This window comes from Pygocentrus nattereri, chromosome 8 (assembly GCF_015220715.1).
Source record: "Pygocentrus nattereri isolate fPygNat1 chromosome 8, fPygNat1.pri, whole genome shotgun sequence".
Taxonomy (NCBI): domain Eukaryota; kingdom Metazoa; phylum Chordata; class Actinopteri; order Characiformes; family Serrasalmidae; genus Pygocentrus; species Pygocentrus nattereri.
In genome coordinates, this window is record NC_051218.1 from 45,462,066 (window position 1) to 45,473,543 (window position 11,478).

At 41.8% G+C, this 11,478-nt stretch overlaps 1 protein-coding gene across 3 annotated transcripts in view; it reads left to right on the forward strand.

Moving 5' to 3' along the window:
• The window catches only part of pls3 (plastin 3 (T isoform)), a 42,117-nt gene extending 34,693 nt beyond the window's left edge, over nt 1-7,424 (forward strand). For all 3 annotated transcript variants that reach the window (XM_037540762.1, XM_037540761.1, XM_017718796.2), the window contains 7 exons: nt 1,018-1,213; nt 1,842-1,920; nt 2,327-2,444; nt 4,126-4,259; nt 4,408-4,531; nt 4,628-4,752; nt 6,167-7,424. In XM_037540762.1, the coding sequence (XP_037396659.1) occupies nt 1,018-1,213; nt 1,842-1,920; nt 2,327-2,444; nt 4,126-4,259; nt 4,408-4,531; nt 4,628-4,752; nt 6,167-6,299 (909 nt within the window). In that variant the 3' untranslated portion in view covers nt 6,300-7,424. The remainder of the gene's footprint in view (nt 1-1,017; nt 1,214-1,841; nt 1,921-2,326; nt 2,445-4,125; nt 4,260-4,407; nt 4,532-4,627; nt 4,753-6,166) is intronic.
• Nucleotides 7,425-11,478: the final 4,054 nt, after the last annotated feature.

Consider the following 11,478-nt stretch of genomic DNA (forward strand, 5'->3'; position numbering starts at 1 on the left):
AATGGGCGAGGTGAAGGAATGTGTTGGACACTGCAGTTATCATAAATAATCATTACCCTGCTGTTATGATGTGTACAGCAAAGCTCCCTGAAGAAGTATCTGTAATGCAGTTCCACTCACTGTTTACATTTTTCACTCAACTGTTTACACCAGGGGCCTTTAATTAAAATTCAGTAAGGTCCAGTTAGAGAAAATATCGTCAAGCGAAGGTCCAGAACATTGTAACGTCTAACATGCGTCATGACTCGGTGCCATGTACTGTTTACTGAAGTAGCCGGGTAGGAATATCAACATCTTATACAGTCGACAGCTGAACATCAGATCAAATAAAGTCCAGTTCGGTCAGATTTCACCAACATTTACTGAACATCAGATCAAATGAAGTCCAGTTCGGTCAGATTTCACCAACATTTATTGAATATCAGATCAAATGAAGTCCAGTTCGGTCAGATTTCACCAACATTTACTGAACATCAGATCAAATAAAGTCCAGTTCGGTCAGATTTCACCAACATTTACTGTCAGTTTTCTCTTTTTAGATCATGTCATGTGGAATAACTTCCCTCTGACTCACTTTCTTCTCTGACTGCTGTTTCTCGCCTTGTCCCTCCCCCTGTGTGGCATCACTCACTCGAGTCTCAGAGCTCATCGTAATGCACAGATCTGATTGAAGTAGCGTCACCCTGACCCTAACACATGCAGTTAGTCTGAGACGGCCAGCTTCTGAAAGAAGCTTCTGAAATATAAAAATTTAATGTAAAGTATATGATGAAGTGTGTTTTGGACCCACCGGTGGTTCCACAGTTAACCACGGTATGACACATGACAACAGAGCGATTAGATCAGGGTTGAATGATGGTGAGCTGCAGCTTTCACAAACCTCTTAAGAGGCCTTTTCAACTGAGGCTTGGGCAAGTTTGGGATTTGTATAAGGGAAGCAGATAACTAAGATTCAGACGTTCTAATAATAGCGAGGACTCCTCGGCATCCTTTGACCCGTTTTTGTGTGTTTCACAGGAAAAAGATGATCTGAAAAGAGCCGAGGCGATGCTGGTGCAGGCCGACAGGCTGGGCTGCAGACAGTTCGTCACTTCGACCGACGTGGTGTCCGGCAACCCCAAGCTCAACCTGGCGTTTGTGGCCAACCTTTTCAACAAGTACCCAGCACTGACCAAACCTGAGAACCAGGACATCGACTGGGGCCTGCTGGAGGGTGGGTACACTGACCCCATTCCAGCCCAGCACAACCAGCCCCTCCCTCGCTTCCCCTTCCCACCACTGCCAGTTCTATGAAAATACCATCCTGTAGGGGTGCATGGATATTTTCCCAGCTGAGCAGAATCTAGACTGTCTTTGTGTAGAACTTTGAACAATACTGAAAGGTGCATGAAAATATGTATTTCAAAGCCATCTAAATATAGATGCTAGTAGAAGTGGTGGGGGGGGTGGGGGGGTGGGGGGGGGGGGTTGTCTTTTGTACTGGAATGCTTCAGAACTCTTAGAAGTAAAGGGAACCTGTTGGATCATTTCCTCGCAAAAACAGAGCGCTATTGTACTCTCTTTGTGGGTCTTGGTGCCCTCTAGTGGTTTAACAGTAATCTTTTGAAAAAAGCCTTTTCTGTTGCCTCTTATTCAAATGTATTTGGCTTGAAAACTTTGTCTGGAAATTTCAGTGCTGAGTGTATAATTCCTTTTATTATTTAGGCACAGCTGTACAAACTCAACAGGCTTTTAAATGGTGAAAATTCATGTGTTTTGCATCGTGGTGTTGAAACACTGTTGTAAATTAAGCTGTCAGTTCACCTATGTTTTTACCCCCCCCCCCCCCCGCCTCTTTTTAGGAGAAACCAGAGAGGAGAGAACATTCCGAAACTGGATGAATTCACTGGGTGTTAATCCTCACGTGAACCACCTATATGGGTAAAACAATGTTCAAAATCCTGCATGTTTGCAAATGCCTCTTATGTTATACCTAATTACTTGACATGCATTATGACCTGCATCATTGTTGTTGGAAGAAAACCTTCCTTTTTTTTTGACGTTTATCTTTTTTTTTTTTTTTTACATTCAGTTCTTTACATTGTATGTAAATTTCATGATGAATGGACTAAACTAAATGACCCAGAATGACTGGGGGAAAAACAGGTCTGGTTCCATTGACTTTAAAAGTACATTAAAAGTAGTTTCTCTTGTAAAGGTAACATTTTGGAAATACGAGATTTTCTTCCGGCAACAGCGATATATAATATACAGTATATTATTATATATATAATATACAGTATACCAGTTTCAGTGCACATACTCACTCCTGTGTTTGCCGTCATAGTGATCTCCAAGATGCCCTGGTCATCCTGCAGCTCTATGAGCGGATCAAGGTTCCAGTTGACTGGAACAACAAAGTCAATAAGCCCCCTTACCCAAAAATTGGAGCCAACATGAAAAAGGTACTGTCTTTAAGGTTCCCATCCCAAACCTGAAGCTTAAGCCAGACAAAATCATTATTTTATAATAATAATTTAAATTATTTTACTTGGACTTTACAAAGTTTGCTTAGTTGGCTAATTAGGTCAGTGAGTTTAGCCTTTATTTCCTCTTGAAAAATCTGGTCCTTGTTGTCTCCTCACCCTGATGTGCGAGGGGCCGTATGAGTCACAGAGGGCATCGCACTAAAACAGCAGGAAGTCGCCCAAACGTCTGTGCAGTCTGGGAGGTTTATGTCTAATATACAGTAATATATAATAATCCACATAGTATTTATACCAGAGCCTCCAAAATCCAGCAGCTGAGTATTGGAGGCAAATCCAGCCAAAAAGAAATGATAATTAAAACAATAAAATGTAGATGTAAACCTCTTTTTGCCAATTTTTTCCAAACATCTGTGCAAATATCCTGCCAAAATTGAAACTGAAATACCTACATTTGCAGTTTAATTTTTCACATAAGCACGAGTCAAAAATAATAATGTGAAATTTGGCAAATAAACAGTAATTGTGCATCAAATGTGCGGGCGGAAGTATGTTGTGTGTAGAGGGTTTATTTTGACATCAAGAAAATGTCATTTAAACAGGCGTGCCCAAACCGGCAGGAAATTGCTAGGAATGGCTAATTATTATTTGTTAATTGATTGTTCAAAAAAAAAAAAAAAAGTCCACCCAGCCATCCATTTTCTAAGCCGCTTCTCTGTCAGGGTCGCGTTGTTCCCATAATGCTTTAAATTGTGAGTAAACTTTTTTTAATGGTTTATGTTTTAATGTCTAGTTTATAAAGTTTCAACAATCAGCCAACAATGAACATCATTATTAATCAACAGTTAACAATAGGGGAAACGTTCAGGCTGTGGATAATTAAAACAATAAATTGTAAATGCAAACCTTTTTTTTTTTCCATTTCGTTTTCCAAACATCTGCGCAAATGTCCTGCCAAAATTGAAAAGGAAATTGAAAACCACGAGTCATTTGTGGCGAAAAAAAAAAGAAATTTATTTAAAGCTGCTATTTGTCGTTTCATTTTGGTCATTATTCTGGGATTTCGTGGCCATGTTTAAATGGAAAAAACTAATAGTGAAACTAAAATCCAAGCTCGACTTCGGCTTTTTCTTTCCTTCATGTAATGAGTCATACGTGTCAAAGCTAAAAATCAAAGTGCAATGCCCCCCCCCCCCATATATAAATAGGCTGCATATCTGACAGAATGCAAATGCAAAATGCATAAATTAATATCAAAGTGACAATTTGTGATGCACTTTCCGGTGTAGACACACTGTCATAATTAAAAGGCAAATGACCATTGCCGCTACCTGCTGGTGACTTTACTTTTCATTTCCCACTTTGCCTTTTCGTTTTCAAGTTGAACAACAAGCAAATATGTTAATTAACACTGGGCAGGTCTGTGGGGTACATTTTATTGTTTTTAATTTCAGTTTCTTTTTTGGCCGGATTTGCCTTCCATATTTGAGGCCCCACTGGGAATTTCTGGTACATCTCCTTAATTAAAATGCTTGGGGGTCGGGGGACCTTTGCAGATTTGTAAAACCACATTTAGACATTGAGTAAAATCTAGGTTTTAGGCTAAAACTGGCTCAATGATCTTTTAAGATTGCATCTGTGTTTCTGCCTCTGAGTGCAGCTGGAGAACTGTAACTATGCTGTGGAACTTGGAAAGACAACTGCCAAATTCTCACTGGTGGGTATTGGAGGTCAGGACCTTAATGACGGGAACCCTACGCTGACCCTGGCTCTGGTTTGGCAGCTGATGAGGAGGTATGTGCATCTTTTCGGCATTTTGATACATGCCGTCTTGGATGATTTGCATTAAGGTTTTATTTTTTTTAGAGCGTTTGATTTGTTTTCTGTTTGTTGTTGAATGTACTCTTGTGCTAATCTTGTGGTGTTCATTTGCATATTCTAGGTATACTCTGAATGTACTTGAGGACCTGGGAGACGGACAGAAGGTGAATGATGACATCATCGTCAACTGGGTCAATAAAACGTTGTCAGGGGCAGGAAAGTCGACCAAAATTTCAAGCTTCAAGGTACGGGATCTCTTCAGCTAGTATTCCAGCCTGGTTCTAAATGCTGAAAGCTTTGTAGCACAGTGACTGAATGTGGTTGTGATCTTGGGCTTATAGGACAAAGAGATCAGTTCCAGTTTGCCTGTGTTGGACCTCATTGATGCCATCCAGCCAGGCAGCATCCACTATGATCTAGTAAAGACAGGAAGCCTGTCTGAGCAGGACAAGCTGGAGAATGCCAAGTAAGTCCAGGACTGGTAAAGATTTTCAGCAGAGCAGTGCAGTCCTTCAGTTCAAGCTTACTGTAAATGCATGTAAATAGGATCGTACAACATAACACACATATATGTACATGAGAGCTGGGAGGCAACTTCAAAGCTTAGGGTCTTGATTCCACACTGAGATGTTCACTGAGAAGTTTGCTCGCATCCATGCTCATGGTCTGGTTGAAAAGTGCAGTGCTGCCCAAGGCCTTTTCTGTTGAAGCTGTTTACTTTGACAAGATTGCCAGGCTGAAAAACACCCTCAAAGCCTTGCATTTCTACCACCATGTTCGACTTTGAGGAGGCTGTTCATGAGGTTGAATTCCTGTCTTGGAGAATGGGAGGCTTCCCTGGTTGGCATCCTTGGAGACTAGCTCTCTGGAGTGTCTGCCTTGAGATGTTGGTACCAGAATTGCTCATATTCATCAGTGTGGCTTTGTTGGTGATCCTTGGATTCTTTTTGTCCTCTCGCTCTACCGTTCTTGCCGCCGCAGGGGGTCACCTATCGCCTACCACCTTTCTGAATGGAAAAAAAAGGTGATGGCATGCCCACTCCGGGTAATGGAAGAATGGAGGAGTTTAAGTATCTCGGAGTCTTGTTCACAAGTGATGGGAAGAGGGATGGTGAGATCGGTCACGGGCTGGGGTGTGGTCACTGTACCGGACTGTAGTGGAGAAGAGGGACCTGAGCCATAAGGCGAAGCTCTCTTTACTGACCGGTCTACATCCTGACCCTCACCTGTGGTCATTAGCTGTGGGTAATGACCGGAAGAATAAGCTCACAAATACAAGTGCCAGAAATGAGCCTCTCCGCAGGGTGGCGGCTACAATCTACTTGATAGGGTGAGGAACTCGGCCATCCGGGAGGAGCTCAGAGTAGAGCTGCTACTCCTCCACGTTGAGAGAAGCCAGTTGAGGTGGTTTGGGCGTCTGATCCGGATGGCCCCTGGACACTTCCTGGTGGAGGGTGTACCAGGCATGGGCTACTGGGATGAGACCCCGGTGTCATTCTAGGACCCACTGCAGGGATTATGTCTCCCAAGTTGGCCTGGGAGCGACTCGGGGTCCCTTGGAATGAGTTGGAGGAAGTTGTAGGGGACATCGCTGTCAGGGATTCTCTGCTCTCCCAACTACTACCGCAACCCGATCTGGACTAAGCGGTTCAGGAGGAAAGACAGAAGTAGTTCAGATGTATCATTAACATCTCGAGCACAATGTCTTACCATCTTTTGACACTTCAAGGCAAATTTGGCATGGGCGTGAATAATTTTGAGCTTAACTGTAGATGCTTCACATTTCTAAGTTAGGTCATCGAGGGCTGTTAAATAAACTGAATGTACCCAAAACAAATGAAAAGGTATAATCTACTCGCACTCTGTCCTCTGTTTTCTAGATATGCTGTATCCATGGCCAGGAAGATCGGCGCTCGCGTGTACGCCCTGCCTGACGACCTGGTAGAGGTCAAGCCCAAGATGGTCATGACCGTGTTCGCCTGCCTGATGGGCCGAGGCATGAAGAGGGCGTAAGAGACAAAACAAACAAACGGGACCCCGTAGCCAATCAAAAGCCGACGTCTGACCTACAAGCCGTTTTGCTGGTTGAAAGGCTTCTGGTTGAATGAATTGGCCATAATCGTAAAAAAAAAAATAGCAAAAAAGAAACGCAAAGAAACGACAGATGGTAAAGAATCGTGTTTTGTTTGGCAGGACTGGGACAGTGGGGTAAGGGGGTGAGGGAGGTTTAGCAAAGCGGTGGGGTTGGATTGTTTTTTGTAGACCAGACCAGGTAAAAATAAATAAATAAATAAATAAATAATTAAATTCCCACAGATTCTTCAGAGGTACATATCCAAACCACTTCTATCTTATTGATTAAAACATATCCGCGTTGGACCCAAGCCCATGCCAGTCAGACTGTGCAGTGTATATTTTTATTTGCATATTTGATCGTGGAGGAAAGTGCGCGAGTTTAAAGTGTACATCTCAACTTGTCTGCTCTGAGAGTTGTGTGCGAGCGTGGGGACGGGCCTTACTCATCGCAGTATTGCCTATAATGCAGTACCGAAAACTCTGTGGCCTCTTTATAACTCTGATGGATCGGATGCTTATTTTCCTAGCGTTTTATACACACGTAGAGTTTACCAAAAACAACAAGAAACACATGCGCATCCTTTTGCAGGTAGAAGCTTTAATACATTCCGTAGCTATGAACTCATTTTACTATGTGTCTTATGTACATGTATGTATACTCGAACTTGCTTTTTACAAAAGAAAGAGAGGATGAACCAGACAAAACGAACTATGCATGAACAAGTTCTTTTTTTTATTGTTATTTAAAACAATACACTCCTGGGAAGGTGACAAAAGCTTTAATTAATTCATGCTGTGTAGTCAGTAAAAAGGATGGAGAAAAACGGGAATATTAAAAACAAAAGGAGCTTTGTGTGGAGCGCCATCACACGTTTTCAGAGTCATACTCGTTTCTGTCGGTGGACGGTGACCAAAAATGTTGTTATTGTGGGGGAAATAAAACTGGAACTGCCTAGCCTTAATGGAGCATGTTGACTGTGGACGGAAGACAGAGACCAAAAGATCATGAACGTGTCTGTAAAAGAGCTGCATTCTGCAAATAAACCTGTTCATAGTATTCAACCTTCATCTCCTTTCTTCTTCTTTGAAGTACAAATGCTTCAACCAACATGTGCTACCAGGCAAAGTTTGGAATCACTGCTTTCAGAAATTATGTTGCAGATAAATCTATTAATTTAATCTAATATGTTATAGATGTCGGAAGAAAACCTCGTATCTTCAAAACGGTAACTTTACAGGAGAAGGAAAAAGCCTACTTCGCTTTTAATGTAAGTCAATGGAACCAGAATTTTTCCAAGACTGTTTTGAGACGTTTCTTTTGGTTCATTCATCTTTAAATTTACACGCATTGTAAAGAGCGACAGGCATTTTCAAAATATGTCAAAAAGTCAAAAATGAAGCTTCTTCATATAGAGGCTGTGTGTATAGATCTTTCATACACTGCGGTCATTCAAAGTGCTTTACAAATGGAAAAAAAAAGAATAGAAATTAAAACATGGTTAAAACAACAGATTTAAAGGAGAATCATTAAATTAAAATAGTTGAAAAGAATCAAATAAAAAGCTAGATTAGGGTGAAGTGTGGTTACGGAGGAAAAGTGGCTGGAAACACTAACAGTGTTTAAGCTGAACTGAAAGCGTTTCAAACTGGAACGTTTTCAGTCTGATGTAAAGCGTCCAGCGTCGGTTTCTCTAATGCTCCTTGTCCACTGGGACACACTGGTTAACTGTTGTTTAATAATAATGTACATTGTTGACTTTATAACTTTTATAAACTAGATATTAAAACATAAACTAAAGGTTTACTCACGATTTAAAGTACAGTGTGATTAAAAAAGATTGATCCGATTTCAAAGCACCATATTTTTATAGCCGTGAGGCGCCGAGGAGCCAATCACATCCAACTGTAAGAGGAGGTCATAGAGTTTCTGACCGGCTCCTTCAGTCTGAGAGGAGCTGAGACCCCTGAGCAGAACGTTCTGCGTTCTCCACGTCAATCAGAGTGAATCCGTCAGAACTGAGCAGCGGGATTTTCATCAGCAGTGAAGCTCCAGCAGCTCAGAGCGTTCGGCGCTGGTTCCACAGCACTGGATGATCTCCGAAATCCCACTGAAAGAGCCGTGAGAGCAGCGACGCCCGACACGCTCAGTCCAGTCTGGGATGAGTTTGACTGTGGTGTTGATGTCGTCCGTCCAGCTGGAGGAGGTTCAGACTGAGACCTTGTAGAATTACATAATAAACTTTATGCTCATTTACACCGTTTACAGCTCACTGCACTGATCTGTGATGATTTACAAGAGAAATCAATCATTTAGAAATCAGAATCTTTTTAAATCACCCTGTAATTTTGTTGTTATAAGCATGATGGCCTTGGGGGTAGAACTGCCCACAGTTCTTTGGAGTTATGTGACATAAGGGTTGTCAAAGTTTATTTATATAGCACTTTTTACAGCAGATGGTGGTGCAAAGCAGCTTTACAGAAAAAGCAGCGGCAAGGAAAAGCTCCCTAAGAGCAAGAGGAAGAAGCCTTGAGAGGAGCGAAGATTCAGAAGAGGAGCCCATCCTCCTCTGGACCACACCGGACAGCCAACAGCGTTAGAATAAAATACCTAGAATACAAAATGGGGAAAAACATGCGGCGTTAATTAGATAATGGTTAATTAGATATGTTTATGCAGCAGCAGGAGGGTCGGTTCATGAAGTTGTGAAGCTCCATGGTGGTCAAAATGGTCCAGAAGGCTAGCAAGCAGTGGACACTCGATCAAGGCAGGAGGCTCTGGCTGCATGCTCTGTTCTTGCTTACTGGTTCTCCTCCTTAGACCTGCCCCTGTTATCGGCAGCATTTCAGCATTAAAGCCTCCGGTCAGACGCTTTCAGGGGTGGATGCTTCTCCGTCCACTTTCCCCAATCATATGCAGGATCTGAGGAGGATTCAGAGGAGCAAGCCTGCCGCTGTTGTGCTGATATTGATCGTCATCATCATCTTCTTCTTCTACCCACTTGAGAAAGCGCTCTCATCACTCTGTCATGCCAGGCCTTAACAAAGAGCTTGATGAGTAGAGAACAAGAGGGTTTGCATTGCAGCTCTACCCAAAGGGGATGATGGTGTATAATCCTCCATAATCACACCAGGGCCTGAGTTAATGATTGGGGCTGCAGTGAAAGCATGATCTACTCGAGGTGTAACGATTTTCAGATTCAGTATGATTCAGCATCTTAGTTTCGATATTTTATGTGTCAAAAATGCCTGATACAGAGCTCAGCCAGTGTTATCACAGGTAATGTGTGTTTATTCAGTCGTGTGAAGAAATAATAACACCCTATTAAAAGTTTAGATGTCCGGTCTTCATTTAAACAGTGTTAGTAGATAAAGGTGATGTAATTTAACAAGACACATCTTTGTTTTATTTCAATTATGTGAAGGATGACGATCATAAAATCAACTCTGAGCTGTCTTTCGGTGCTTGCGAGTGCCCTTCAGTAAAGTCCTACCTGAAATGGTGACGTTATGAAAGCGCACCTGAGCTACAAACAACAAAAAAGCAGATTTTTAGAGTTAATCACGTTGGTTTCAACATAACAGAGACCCTTGGAAGATACTGTGTGGACCACCGGCTCTTAATTTGATAGTTTGTTTTATTATTAAAATAATAGTTTGTTATATTATTAGTAAAAATATGATTATTGTGAAATAATAAAACAAACAGGTGATTAAAAAACAGTAATAATAGAAGTTATAAGTATTCATTTAGAATCATAAGAAAATGACACCGGTCAGATTAGAAGATAAACATCATGAGATGTAGAGTTTTACTGAAGCTCTGAGTTAAAGAGCTGCGTTTTCAGATGTTTATTAAAAGTGAGCTCTGAGCTCGACTGTCGAATAAAAGCTGAACTGAGCTCCACAGTTTAGAAGCAGAAGAGCTGAAGGAGCCTCTCCACGTTTTCTGTGTTTATAGAAGGTCAGAATCTGCAGATCTAAGATCATAAGCAGACAGACACTCTGTGATGTAAGCAGTGTTTTAAGGTCATTTACAGCTTTAAAGACCAGTAGCAGAGCTATAAACTCTGTCCTGAGTGATACAGGCAGCCGGTGCAGTTCCTTCAAAACGGGATTGATCTGATCTCTCTGTGGTGCTTTTGTTAGGATGCTGCTACATTTCGTCCGAGTCGTAAGGGACGTGTAGGTTTCTTAGGAAGTCCAGTAAGAAGACCATTACAGTGATCAACTCTGCTGTAACAAATACGTGAACGGGTTTCTCTGCATCGCTCTGAGAGAGAGAAGGCCAAACTTTAGCGATATTTCTTAAATGATAAAAAGCTACTATAGTGACTGTTTACATGCATATTAAACAGAGCTCAGAGTCTAAGACCACGCCCAGATTTCATACTTCAGATTTGTTTTATGAAGCTAAAGCACCAAGTTTCTCTTAAATCATCTTTCTCTGAGTTTCTGTACCAACGATCAGTAACTCAGTTTTTTTCATGACTCAATTGTAGAAAATTTTGCGACATCCACTGAGAAACATCTGATACACAGCTGGTCAGTCTATCTGCAGAGTCTTGATCATCGGAAGGAATGGAAATGTACAGCTGGGTGTCGTCAGCACAGCTGTGAAAATTTATACTGTGTTTGCTAATGACATCACCCAGAGGTAGCATGTACAAAGAGAAACGCAAAGGCCCTAAAACTGAACTTTGAGGGACTCCACAAGAAAATCTTTTTGATGAATAATTTTCAATTTAACCATGAACTGTCTTACTTAAATATAATTTGTTTTGAATGTTACGATTTGCAGTTTTTCAGTCCAAAAACGTTATGATTTCGAGATCCTGCTGCAAGTGGAGGCCCTATAATCCTCACGCAATCGAGCATCATCCACATGGAAAAGCGCGACACTCCGGGCAATCAGCACACTTCAAAGAGACGAGGGGCCTGTCTGAATTACAATGAGCTTCACCAAACAAAAGGACAGCCGTCTATCCAGCGTCACCCCCTTTCCCTCCATGCTCTACTCTGTGAACTGATACCAACAGAAGGTGGACAAAATGTCTTTTAGCTTCGCTCTGGTTCCCGCAGTGTGATGTGCGGAGAGGATGGAGAGGACTGTGTGATG